The sequence below is a fragment of the Mangifera indica genome, chromosome 5, assembly GCF_011075055.1.
Source record: "Mangifera indica cultivar Alphonso chromosome 5, CATAS_Mindica_2.1, whole genome shotgun sequence".
In the NCBI taxonomy this organism is placed as follows: Eukaryota; Viridiplantae; Streptophyta; class Magnoliopsida; order Sapindales; family Anacardiaceae; genus Mangifera; species Mangifera indica.
The window spans coordinates 19157779-19172022 of NC_058141.1; the positions used below are offsets into that span (position 1 = coordinate 19157779).

General features: G+C 32.5%; 2 protein-coding genes across 2 annotated transcripts; both read left to right on the top strand.

The window, feature by feature from the left end:
• The first annotated feature begins 1828 nt into the window (after positions 1-1828).
• LOC123217155 (brassinosteroid-responsive RING protein 1-like) lies at positions 1829-2582 on the top strand. The gene has a single exon (XM_044637955.1). It carries the CDS (start codon positions 1968-1970, stop codon positions 2472-2474), a length of 507 nt encoding a protein of 168 aa, XP_044493890.1. The 5' UTR covers positions 1829-1967; the 3' UTR covers positions 2475-2582.
• A 5712-nt stretch (positions 2583-8294) lies between these two features.
• LOC123217153 lies at positions 8295-10045 on the top strand. The gene is made up of 3 exons (XM_044637950.1): positions 8295-8628; positions 8907-8971; positions 9164-10045. Exons 1-3 carry the CDS (start codon positions 8476-8478, stop codon positions 9765-9767), a joined length of 822 nt encoding a protein of 273 aa, XP_044493885.1. The 5' UTR covers positions 8295-8475; the 3' UTR covers positions 9768-10045.
• The last annotated feature ends 4199 nt before the right edge of the window (positions 10046-14244 follow it).

The window sequence follows — 14244 nt, forward strand, 5'->3', positions numbered from 1 at the left end:
AACATTTAAATTAGTCTAATTCAATTTAATATCAAAAAGAGTTTTTAAGTAAAATAATTTTTATTAATTGTTGATAGTTCAAACTCATTAGACTGATCAGGGTGATGTTTTTTTTTTAAAACTTTATTGGATTCAAATCAAGTAAAACATAAATATTGCTTTGACTTGATTTCAAACACATTCAAGTTGATATAAGATGTAGTAAAAGGAGCGTTGTCAGTGAAATTAACAATATCACCAAAAAAAATTAAAGTCAAACTCTAATTTGAATCGATGATCAAGCCCTGATTCCTATTGTGCAATGGGAATGAATTGTGAGAGGCAGTTGGGGCATAAGGTGTCTTGGACTGGGAAGGCAAACCAAAAATTCAGAAATGTTAGTTCGGATCTAATGTTGATTATGGGTGATGACGACTTTGTTTTTTCAAACCCAACTAATACACACCCATCATGCTTTGCTGGTTGGCCGGGGTTCGCACCACCGACGATATTTGTCCTGTCTAATTTTTCTCCACTTACTTGGACTTTTATGGACCTTCCTCTTCTCTCTTTTATCATGGAACTACCCCACTCTCTGTTTATTTGGACCTTATTTCATCACTATTTTTTTTTCCTCTTTTTAAGACTTAATTTGATTTGAATATGTACTGAAATATGTGTTTTAATGTGTAAAGATGCACTATTTTCTCCCTGTTTCTCCATAATGAACCAACATTGAAGGTGGGGGCATCAAATATGCACCTGCAATGCCCACTAGGCTATAAAAATGCTTAGAAGATAACCCCACAACAAACAAATTTTATTAAATATTTTGTTTTTAAACATGGAATTTGTAAATCTTGAGTTTTATAATTAAAATATGAAGAAGAGTGCAAACTTCCACCTTTCTTTTTAACAAAGCAACGCCACCAACATCAGCATACAAGAATAATTAGCTTGAAGAAAAACAGCAGAATCACTATTGTCCACCTAATTTTCACCTCTTTCTTTCGTTATTAGACCTATGATATTTTCGTTATCTGAAAGCTTAAAACATCTCTACAATGCAATCCCACTATTCATTCAACAGTTTCACCAACTACAAGCTTTCTTTTCATTGGGAGAAGTTTCAAAGCTACAATTTTTTTAATAAAAAAGGAAATTCAGAACTAAATTTGAACTGGGAATTGAGTTGTAAGAGGGAAAGAAGACGGTGAATACAATATTTCAAGTTGGGACTTGTGGCGGTGTGGCCTGCAAACAATGATTTGTGATGGGATTGACACACCTGAAAATAAATAATTAATCATTAATGCGCCTTTATAATCCTTGTTTTCTGAACTAATTATTGTTGCTTTGTTATACTTGGACCCCTCTCGGCTACATTATTAACAATGAGACGGCCTGTGTTTGTTCAGGAAAAAATCTTCCAGACCCATTTTGAATCTGATAATAAAATTTTAATTTGATTTTGCAGTAAGAGAATTTTGCGTTAGAAGCCAACCCATTAAAATATGGGTAAAAAGAGAGCGGCAATCATAAATTTAACACAATGAGATGATTAATTATCTTCTAATTACACCACGTGACACGTGTCTAATTTTAGAACTTGTGAAAATAATTAACCATTTTTTAAAACTTATAATAATAAGAACAAGCCAAGCAGCCTTTTCTCAACCAAAAATTATAAAAAAAAAAAATTACCCACTTCAAAACATAATTAATCTTTCCTCACCCACCAATTAAATTGTTTTCTTCATGTGGGACCCACCCACACAGGTCTCTTTTAATTGGTTCATCATAAAACCCTGAAACGACAGCCTGTAAGTATATCACCTTCATGGTACTCTGTACTGAAATACAGTCGTGTGTAAAATTTACGGAAAACAAACAAGACATAGCCAAAACAGAAGCCTCTCCCGTTATATAACTCTTTGTAAACACAACTCCCTACTTCACAAACAACTCTCTTCTCTTCATTAAGATCCATGGGTTTCCCAGTCGGGTACACAGAAGTATTCTTGCCAAAGCTCTTTGTACACACACTTTCCTTTCTGGGTTTCATCAGAAACATCATTTTCTGCTTCTTTAAGTATCTGGGTCTCTCTGATTTTCTCGAAACAGATGTCGTTTGGGAAGATTCAACGTCAACTCGAATTATCGAAAGCCCGTCCGTATCTGCTCTCCTGATCCGAGAAATCCTGCCTGTGATCAAGTTCCAGGACCTGGTGGTCAACGGACAGCTGCCAGAAAATTGTGCTGTGTGTTTGTACGAGTTTGAAGACGGAGAAGAGATCAGGTGGTTGAGGAACTGTAAGCACATTTTTCACAGGGCTTGTTTGGACCCTTGGATGGACCACGATCAGAAAACTTGTCCTCTTTGTAGGACACCGTTCGTGCCTGATGAGATGCAAGAAGAGTTTAATCAACGGCTCTGGGCTGCTTCGGGGGTTGGTGATCTTTACAGTGAGTACAGCTCGATTCCAGGGTTTTAATCGGTGAAGTATTTTTGTACGTTGAGTTGTATATATACATGAAAAAAATGAAAATTTGGTACGTAATGATACATAAAAAGAAAATTAATAAAAAAGAAACTTCTGTTATATTTTCTCTTGCCAAATTCACCGGTGAAAACTACAAACTGGGGCTTTTTTTTTTTTTTCTGCTTTTCATGAGGAATTAACTTAGAGTTGAAAAGTTCCAAGTTACGTTAATGGATGACCGGTTTGTTAGGATCTTGTCAGTAAGTGTCAATGGATTGTCATAAATGAATTCAATTATAGCAATAGATTATAATTTCCAAAGCAGCATTAATTGGGGGATTAAGGGTGCTGGTGATGAAACTGCAGGTTTAATAATTTTGTGAGCTCATTTTTACCTGATAAGAAGTAACAGTTGAAAGGCAGCTGCTTACACTGAGGTAAGTGATGGTGGGTGCGTTGAAATTTAACATTGGATTTTGCGCCTGACCCATCCTTGTCTCAGGCTCTGTACGTGTAAGGCTTAGTTACAGCTACCTCAGCTCTTTTCTGACAAAGAATTGTACTATAAGACAGATATAAAGCTCTGCTTTTAGCGTGTAACATCTCAAATCTCAATTATGTACGGTTAAATCATGATCTGCTTCATCATCGTATGATAATCATAAGCCGAAAGCCTTTAACAAAAGGGTATCCAATGCTTAATGCTTTGCGTTGAAATAAAGTATGTATGGTGGAAGTAGGGAGGTAAAAATCATGTGCCTCGGTAGCAGCAATCACTGAGCCGGAGTCCGAATAAGTTAAGTTGATAGAACAATGCAGGCCCTTTTCGTACAACAACAAATCATTTATTAGTGCAAATAGGAGCTGATTCCAGCCAGCAAAACAGAACAAACAACGCCGGTTTAAGCCCCCCTAGAATTCAAAATGATTACTTCAAATTTGGCTGGTTTGAGATTAAGTTGACGATCAGTTTGCTTAAGAAGTCTTTGAAAAGTCATAGAAGATAAACGAAAAGAATAATAAAAGAAGAAGTTATCAGAAAATAAGAAAAACTATCAATCTCCCCCCCTTCTTTTAAGTGCAAATGCATTTTGAACACTTTGTGGCACAAAGCAGAGGTCAGGCCCTGAGATGGCGACACTTCAAGGCAGAAGTTGAGTTCTCTTGGCCCAATTGCTTTCATTTTTTTAAGCTCAGCCCAATTGCTTCAAGTCTGACACATTGATTGTAGTGTCTCCAATTGGAATAAACTATTACCATGCATTGTTTGACTTCACTACCCTTCTCCAGAATGAAACAACACCACTCTACATTTCACTCATTCACTAAAACCACCTTGAACATCAATCAAATGCCAGACCTATCCTTCAGTCTAATGGCGGAAATTCAATTTCTATCAAGCTGAGTGCTTGGTTGAAGGAGAAGCTTGCAATTGTCCGCCTGATAGGAAAGGAAGTGCCGACTGTTCTGTCCCAACAAAACCTCAAACAGGTCCCAATTATCAGATTCATCAATGGATTCAACCAGTCCACAACCAAATTTCCACAAAGGGGAACTTATAGCAGTCCAAATGTGAGTATATAATCTGCCTTTGCTTTCCTCTAACTTAAAAGATATCAGATTTCGAAGTTTGTTTATGTAATCTACCTTTGCTCCCCTTGAAGAACTTGGTGCGTCGACGCTGGCAGCTGATTCAACCATGGCTGTGCATGGTCTTCTTTAATTTTAGTACTCTTTCCCTTTCGGCCCAAGCCCAATCTTCAGTTACAACATTCAGCATCAGCATCAAGCACCAACCAGATGCCTGTCACAACATTATCTTTTTATCTTAAAGTGTTATTATGGCCAAAGAACCTAGTCCCACCCAACGTTCATTGCAATCCCAAATTGATACCTATTAACTATTTAAAACTCAAATATCTATTTATAGGGTATTAAAATTATGAATTAGTTAAATTGTAGGAGTAAAATTATTATTTTATTAGTAATATATTAAATATAATAAAACATTATCCATTTTCCTACTAAGTTTAGAAAACCAACTATTTTTTTCAAAGATTCAACTTTGAAAACTTACATTTTCCCTCTAAAGTTTCAATTTTCAAGGTAATTTTCCAATGAACAGTCAACTCTTTGATGCAGTATCTCCCTCCTGATGATGTCTCCCTCTCTGCCTTTGTTTCAGGCATCGATCGTCCAATCAAATTCAGTTTGATTTGAATAAAAATTAAACTTCTTTATCAGTATTGACAAACACATTGTCTTTGTCGATATCGACAAAGATGTTTTCTTTTTCTAGATCTGAATAAAATAAAGTGTCTTCATCCAAACAAAGGTATTTAAACGAAAGTGATTAGATGTAGATCACTTGAAAATTTTAATTTAACAAGAGAAAAAAAGTTTATTTTCAAAGTTTACTTTTCAAAATTTTAATGGAGGAAACGCCTTTTTTAGAATAACATTTCATTTTTTTTAAAATATTTCAAGTCAAATAATAATTTTATTCTTATTATTAATTAATTCAATTAATTTTAAAAATACAGTCAACTTTGATGGATACCAATTCGGAAATACAAATCAACCTTGGGTGGAAGTAAGTCCTCTGACCTCTTTATTATTACATATTTGCTTTGTGAAGACCAATTTACCGGCTGTTGAATCAAAGATTTTTTTAGTCGCTTTTAGGATCCTCGACTTAATTTGATGGCTTGATGGATGATATTATTATAATAATAATTATTATTATTATGCTTAATCAGTGACAAAATGTGGTACAAAATGGGTGGAAGACTAGAAAACGATGCCCCACGAGAGAGTCATGTCTAGTCATGTTTTACAGGGGTCCGTTGAATATGAACGTAATTTTCATATTTGCTTTTAAATGAAAAGATTGGACACCTTTTTTAACTGTACAAACTACATTTCAACATTTAGATCCTCCCCAACGGCAATCAAATACAATCCCATTCACTTTATTCCCTTAACAATAACTAAAATATATGATTTCTTTTAGGCCAAATGACTTAGTCCCACCCAGGGTTTACTGTAAACGTAAATCACCCCTACTAATTTTTAAAATCCAAAATACTTATTCATTTATTAGTTTTGGTTGTTATAGTCAAAAGTAAAATCATTGTTTAGTTAAAAATATTAAAAAATAAAATTTTATCATATTTTTTCTTAAGTTTAAAAATTCACAAATTTTTTTCTACCCAAATTTGAAAATTGACTTTTTAGCCCCTAAGATTTCTCTTTTACTTTTCTTCTCTGACAAGCTTTCTTTAGTGATAGCCGACCTTCTTCTTCTGTCATGGACAACTACTGATACCAGTTGCAACTTCCTCTATCATGGACGATCACCAAAACCAACCAAAATGGCCAAATTTTTGCGTACATAGCTTCTTGAAACAACGACAAATCGTGAAGAAGATCAATGTGAAACGCCAATCTTTGGCATCCTTGGTCTTCAAGAAACTCAGATTGGCATTTTTCAAAGATCAACATTTCATGTTGATCTTCGTTGCATTTTGTTACTGTTTTAGGAAGCTTTGTGCACAAAAAATTGGCATTTCAATTGAATTTTTGATGGTTTTTATATCGAAAAACCACTAGGGAGGGACGAGGATGCTGTTGAGAAGAACAGTTGTCGAAAAAATATAATAAAGTTTTTGAAGTATAAATGTAATATTTCAAAGTTTGAGGGGGGTGACATTTATTCTAAAATATAAAACCATATATGGTGATAGTAAAAAATTAATTTTTTAAAATTAAGTTATGAGAAAATGGTTAATTTTTTAAATTAAGAAAGAAAAAGAAAATAACTTTTTCTCTATTTAAATAAAAATTTCTAAATAATTATATTACCCTTAATTATAACAACCAAAATTAATGAATAAATAAATATTTAGGTTTTAAAAAATTACTAAAAGTGAGTTTAGATTTGGCCTTTCTTTTATTGAAATCCTAATCATAGCTTTTTACCTTTTTTTTTTTTTTTTTTTTTCTAATCAATCAACTTAATGATAAATTAAACACCGGATGGGATACAAAAAGGCAATTTTTTCACACTTTAAATTTAAATTTAAAAAAGGACAAAAAATTATTTTACCAAAAATTCTCTGAAAATTCGAACATATTCTAACCTCTATTAAATGTAATAAATAGTACACCTACTTCATTAAAAAAACCTTTCTCATTTTACTTCATTTTCCTTTTTCTTTCTTTCTCCGCCATCCAAAACCTCGGCGTTCTCAATAATGGTCGTCTCCCTGTATGCAACTTCTCTCCAATCTCTACCACTTTCTTTGAATTCTTACCTTTGGTATTGTCAAAAATATTTACAATATTGTTTAATTCAAATCTCACGACTTCTTCATAGTAGTTGACATTGTCGACGAATCTATCAAAATCTACAACATTTTCCTCTCACCCGTTATCAATTTCATTTACTTATTGTAGAATTATAATCATGATATCCATTTTATTGATTATAACCCTAAATGTTATAACTCTTTTTTAATCTTATATTGGAATGACACTACCGAACTTTAAACTAGTGATAGTTTGACCAATATCTGTATGTTTAAAGAACACAATTAATTCATAAGATTTAGTTTAAATTATTTTATTTTTTCCGTTAGTCATGGTGAAAATGTGTTAATAGTGGCCATAAAGAGAAAAAAAGGCGAGAGAAAAAGAAGAAATAAAAATTAAAAAATAGTAAAATATAATTATTATTTAATATTAATTTAGGGAATTTCATATTTTGATAAAATAAGAAAAATTGATCATTTACATTTGAATGAAGTATTAAAAATAGTATTGTAATTTCACTAAAATTACAAACAAACAATTTATGGTAAACCTAAATAGATTACGCTGATAAAATTGGCGAATATACATGTAAAAATAAAAATTTTAAATTTAAAGGATAAAAAAAACCATTAATGAAAGTTTGGGTGGGACCTAGTGATTTTGGCCTAAAACCACTTTAATAATATCAAAGCATCTTCAAAATAAATACCAGCTTTCAATGCCTAAAATAGAGTCGTATGATTCATGGTAGTATTTTATCACGTTATATTTTGGAATGATCATGATTCAATTCGATGGCTGCGTCGCCTTTTAATGGTGTAGATTCTCCTTTAACATTTTACTTTCAGATTCTGCTGCTCTAGGTAACTCTCTTCTCTTCTCTTCTCTGCGCTCACTTCGCGTCGCGCGCTGTAGTTTTCTTCTCCCTATTCTCTCCATCGCCCATCAAAACCGTTTATTGAGTTCACAAGAGTGGGACCGCTCCAGTACTCTCATCAAATCCATTTTTAATGTGGGCCATACTTGTTTGCCACTTCGTTCTACGAGCGTGCATTTCAGCGCGTGTCTTTCACGCTTCATTATTTCCTCTCTGTTCTAGGAGAAAAGATGTTTGGTTTATATGTATTTTAATGCATTTTTTTAATTTTAAGAGCTAATGTTATTTACTTAAATACCCCTCACCCCTACTCTATGTTGGACAAAAATTTTAAGGCATGCAGCCATATATTCTTCCGATAAAATTTTCTACCATTTAAAATAAAATATAAGAGATATCAACTGTGAAGACAGACCATATAATTAGGCTAAAAATGAAAGCAGTTGCAGAGGATAAATTCTCGGGCTATAAAAGAAAAACAAATAGCTTTGGACAACTAGCGTGACGTGTAACAGCGGCAGCTTTCTTTTCTCCCAAAGAAATCTGCGGAAATAAATAGAATCCGAAAGGGAAGGGTAAAACTGTCCAAGAGAAAAAAACGAAACGAAACATATGAAGGCCCGAGAAAGCAACAGAAAGTTAAGAAACCCTGATTATCGAGTTCTGTGAGATCTGCTATAAAATAAAACTAAGAGAGAGGCCTGGCTTCTGCTTGTGAGAGAGAAGTGGGGGAAAAAAAATTAAATTAAATAGAAAAGCTTAAGATCTAATATAAATACCTGTCTCTCTATTCTATCTGAGTGTGTCTATCTATCTTTGAATATGAGGATTCGGAAGAACGCAAAGCTCACTTCGATATTGTCTTCGCACGATTCAGCACCAGAGAGTCTGCAGACACACGTGTGCCAGCTGAACCAGTCGCCATGGGATGTGATTTCGTTCTCTCAAGAGGCCTACCCACCTTTCAATCCTCAGGTGAGTTAGTGTGTTTTATCTCTTTTTTGTCGATATTATCACAGATCTACCAAAACCCTCTTCACTGTTCTCTCCTTTTGCCTTCGTTTACCTGCATTTTCTCTTCTGGGTTCTAGGGTTTTGTGATTATACCCCATTAGGGTTTCATTAAAACCCTAAATTTTCTCGTTTTTGTCGTGTATTCTCCTTCAAATAGCCGATTAGGGTAAGGGGTCTTCACCATTTCTCGCTATTTGTCTTTTCTTTTGCTCCTCATTCTCCTGCGTTTTATTCATCAGTTCGAAGGAGAAGATAGCTTTACGGGAAATGGAAGCTTTGGAGACTCTATCGGCGCTGTTGAGAGGTAATCTATTCTTCTTCTTCAAATCGAATCTTTAACACACATTTTATCTCATATTTTTCTCTCATTGGAGCATTAGGGTTTTTTATTTATCACTTGGAATAGCTGTATGGTTTAGCAGTAATTATCCAAAATTTGTAATGGGTAAGAAGTATGAGTGGTCAGTGGTTGTAAATATGCTGTATATATACGCAGCGTGGCTTCGATGATGGACGGAGAAGAGAAGGCAGTGATGTTCAAGGTCGAAGATATGATTATCGACGATAATGAAATGGAGGATAATGAAGAAACGAAAATGGAAGATGAACTTGGGTTTGAGAAAGAATACAAAACGCTGTACTGTATCAAAACTGACGGCAAGGGCTGGCAATGTAGAAATGAAGCCAAAGATGGGCGCACCATGTGCGACCATCACTTATCGTTAATCAAATCTTACAATAATAACAACACTTCTTCTTCTTTTACAAAGAAAATCGATAAGGGAATAGGAGTTCGTAGAGGCCGAGCTCGGGCCAAAAAGGGTTCATCATCGTCGTCCAATCCATACGAATTTTACTATTATTCTGGGTTTGGGCCGTTGTGGGGCAAGAGGAGAGGCGATAAAGTAAATGAAGGGAAAAAGTTCGAAGATAGAGAAGTTGAGGATGTGAATCAGCATGATAAAACGCCATCTTCTTCTCAAATCGATGATTTCGATTTTGTAGATTATGAAGACGATGAGGACGACGAGAATGGAGACAGTGGGAAGAAAAGAATGAGAAAACCAGTGAAAGCAAGATCATTGAAGTCTCTCATGTAGATGGAATGGGGAAAAAAAAAAAAAAACTTACCTTGGGTTTTTGTTTTTGTATTTAATCGTTGTTTATTTTTATTTTAGGTTTTTTTTTTTTTTTCACTTCGGGTAAGTCGTTTAGGGTTGTTCAAATTTACAAGTTTTGTGACTGGTGGTGAGATTAGCATCACTCTATTAACGTGGCTGTAATGTAGGAGGATGTCTACGGTGTGATTCCCCTGGACCCAAGGAGTTGTATTATTATTTGTTAATCACTGATTTCAAATGCAAGGGTGCTTTTGTAATTTCTCGTTCTGCTATGTTGGTTTTCATTGACCTTTTATCTGTCTAATGACGTGGCAGTTTCTGGTTCTTGTGATTACGAAGGTATCTGATAAATTTATAAAAATGGAAATTCTTATTGAAAGATGTGGCTTTTCATTAATAAATAAGATTATGGAAAAAATTAAGATAATAAAATCCTTAAAAAACAGCCAAACAATGTATTTATTATTTTTATTTTTTTTCCTTTTTAAAAGGATGAGCAACAAAGTGGGGCATTGGGTATGTCACTGCCTCAACGAAGGTGACAATACTGGACCCTTCAACTTTTTTCCAAAATGCAATATTATAACACAGGAATTTTGGTTGGGTTAGAAATTTTATTCATTTTTTAATTTATTATAAATACGTTTATTCCGATATTTTCGAATGTCACTATGAAATAGGATATGGTTCGGTTCTATTGATAGCCAGATTGTTTAATCAATAATCAAACTGACTAATTATTTAAAATAATATTAATAATATTATATATTATTATTATTATTATTATTATTATTAAATTTTTTTAACCTAATTTAACTATGCAAATCATCAACTTTAAACCATGATTTAGACTTTACAGACCCACCAAAGGTTGAAGCTTGGAGGGTACATTGTGGGCATCAAATTCGGAAGACAAACACTCTAATGTCAACATCATTGGTATTTAAATTTATTAGCTAAACCAAAGCAGCATCTACTACTACAAACAAACACGGATATGTCACGTGGAGAAATTAAATGGCTATAATTATTTAATTAACTATAAGAAGTCACTTTATATTATGCAAATCAATGGACGCATTTACATTATGTTGTAGAATATTTAGTTACCTCATGTAAATAGAATAATTTTTGCAACCCAAATTTACTTGTTTTGTATAAGTCTCTTAAGCCAAGTAGATTATTAGCTCTTTAGTAGACAATAAAACCTTAAATTCTAATTCAAACATTCAACTAATAGCCTTCTTGCTATAGAGAATACAAAGCCATTGGTAAACTTCTTTGTATCACAATCTTTAGCAAAGTCAACATTTATATACCTATCCAATAGTAGATTTTGTCTGCTATAATACGAAATAGACCCGAAAGTCCCTTTCAAATAATGAGGAATGCATTTCAAGGTATTCTAATGATTTATACCAAGATTGACTATAAATTTACTGAATACTATCATTGATTGTCTAATGTCGAATTCTGTACACATCATGAAAAACATAAAATTCCCAATTACTGATGAATATGGTACTCAGAGATATCTATGTTTTCTCAATTTTTTGTGTTGGGTGAATATCCAAAATACAACTTGTGTCCAATAGGAAGTAAAATACCAATTGATTTTGCCTCTTGCAAATTAAAGAGCCTAAGATTAGCTCAAGACAACTTCGTTGAGTTACCTAGACTTTCTCGTTACTTATATTTCTAAATATTGTCGTCCCACAAATTTGATTCACAACTCCTAAGTCTTTCATTTTATAATCCCTACCCATATGAGCTTTCAAGTTTGTAATACCATTCATATTAGTGCCTACAACTAACATGTCATATGCATATAATCACAAAATTAAAAAATCGCTATCACCTTAATTATACAAGTAAACACAATGATTAACATAATATCCTTAGAACTTTAATCTCACAATGAAAGAGTCAATTTCAATATTATTTGTTCAAGTTTAAATAAAGTACAACTATCAAACTTAGATAAGTGACTTTGTAACCCTTTGCATAAAACCAATCCATCATATCTGTTGAAAATTTTATATACACAAAAAAACACTTTGCAAATAAAAATTGTCATCTAAACATCCTCTTCTTCCCCTTTCACTTTCACCATTTTCTTCCTTATAGATCGTTTTGGTGGTTTATGTGGTGGTTGTGATGGCTACAATTTCCAAATTTAAACCGTAAAAATTGAATTGCAAGGTCAAACTATCATGTTTAGTGGTTCTAATGGATTTAGGTTTGAGCTTGTGATGGTTCTAATGGGTTTGGGCTTAGATAGATGCAGATTCTAATGAATTTAATTTTAGATTTGAAATGGATGATAATTGTAATGGTTAAGTTTCCAAATTTAAATAAAAAATTATAAAAGAGTCAAATTATCATATTTAAATCATTAAAGTAAAATATGTAAAAAAAAAAATTATTATTTTTTATTTTTAAAATTTTTAGACTATAAAATTACTCTTTTACTCTAATCATCTTACTTTTTTATTTAAACAAGAGTTAAGTTTTGGGTGAATAGTATGATTAATGCTTTTAGTGGGCCAAAAAGTTTTTATACCAAACTGGGGGAGTGAAAGGAAATCACTCAAGAACAAATGATTTAGAAAAGATTACCACGTTGGTATTTTGATTTTGTTTCTCTTACTAGGGTACACATCAAGTACACCATTCTGCCGGTTTTTTTTTTGGTTTTCAAAGCAAGAAAATCATTTATATAGTTTAATACTTTTTTTTTTTTTTCATTCTTCTTAATTTCGAGATATTTTGTCATTGACAAAAATCTTTTCTAGCACGCTCGCTGGAAGGAGCGTGGAGCACACTGTTATCCCTTTGATCGCTCATTGTTTGCGGACTTACCGTCGCCCGTGAAGAAACAATTGGCCACGAAAATCAAGTTGCGCATCCATTTTCGTCGTTGATATCCATTTATTTATTTTTTATAAGAATATAGTTTTAGTCGTATATGAGTCAATCAAAATTAAACCTGAGTTATATTTACATTAACATGAAATTAATTTAAATTAAACCAAATTTAATTTATTTGTATTTTTATATTTATAAGTTTGTAAGGGGATATTAATTAAAATCGATAAAAAAATTTTCACGTAAACATTTTTAGGCAAACATACAATGATTTTATTTTTATAAACAAATTTACTTTTAATTCCAAAAATACTCTTCTCGACTTATTACATGATTTTTAGCAACTTATGTGTGCGTATTACAATGTATGGGTGCATACATGGTGCGTACAAGGTGCGTATAGGGTGCGTGTAGGGTGGATAGGGTGAGTACATAGTGTGTACGAGGTGCGTGCAAGGTGCGTACAAAGTGCGTGGGTGTGTACAGGTACATGCGGGTGCGTGCAAGTTCGTACGGGTGTATGCGGGTGCGTGCAGATGCATACGGGTGCGTAAAAAATATAAATAAATAAATAAATATATATATATATATATATATACACACACACACACACACACACACAAGGTTACTAATTTATATATAAATATATATAAATTTATAATATAATATAATATTTAAATATTATTAATTTAATATAATATATAAAAATAATTAATAATAATAATTTTGCACCCGCACGCATCTTGTACGCATTCCACATGCACCCACGCAGTCTGTACGCATCCGCACGCACCCTGCACTCACCTACACACTCTCCACGCACTCACGCACCCTATGCACACCTACGCACCCTGTATGACCCTTCACATCCCACACATAGAATTATTGAAAGTAACGTAATAAGTTAGGAGGGTATTTTTGAAATTACAAATAAATTTGCTTATAAAAGTAAAACCGTTGTACATTTGTCTAAAAAAATTTACGCGAAAAAAATTTTACTGATTTTAATTAATATCCTGTTTGTTTGTAAGTGTGTTTCAATACTATTTATTTGAATTTAGCATGTATAATGTGTGATTTTTTATAACAATAAAATTATATATATTTATTTTAAATACATAAATATATACACACTTATATATATTATTATACGATCGAGTGATTTTTAATTAATGATAAAATAATACATAATCATATAATAACACGTGTAAATATGTATATATTTATATATTCAAAATAAATACTTATAAAATTGTTTTTTTTTATAATTAATTTTTAAATATACATGTACATTTGTAGTTAGTTAAATTTGATGTAATATAATGTTTATTTTATGTGCTTATTAATTCTCTTAATATATTTATATGTTTGCCTAACTTTATTATTATTCAAGTTGTGAATTGATTATTTAAATTATTTAAGTCAAATGGATCAAACTAATTATGCTTCCACTCAACGGTTTACATGGTTTGAATCAATATCAAAATATGCATCGAGTTTGGATTAAGATGATTCAATGCAATCCAAATTTATACCGGATTAGAGCTTAAAGTTACTATCCCAAAAGCTTAAATTAAAAGAAACAAAT

Coding starts and splice junctions, on each gene's coding strand:
- LOC123217155 (XM_044637955.1), top strand. CDS start 1,968: ATGGGTTTCCCAGTCGGGTACACAGAAGTATTCTTGCCAAAGCTCTTT.
- LOC123217153 (XM_044637950.1), top strand. CDS start 8,476: ATGAGGATTCGGAAGAACGCAAAGCTCACTTCGATATTGTCTTCGCAC. Junction 8,629..8,906: donor ACCCACCTTTCAATCCTCAG/GTGAGTTAGTGT, acceptor TTTATTCATCAG/TTCGAAGGAGAAGATAGCTT. Junction 8,972..9,163: donor TCTATCGGCGCTGTTGAGAG/GTAATCTATTCT, acceptor ATATATACGCAG/CGTGGCTTCGATGATGGACG.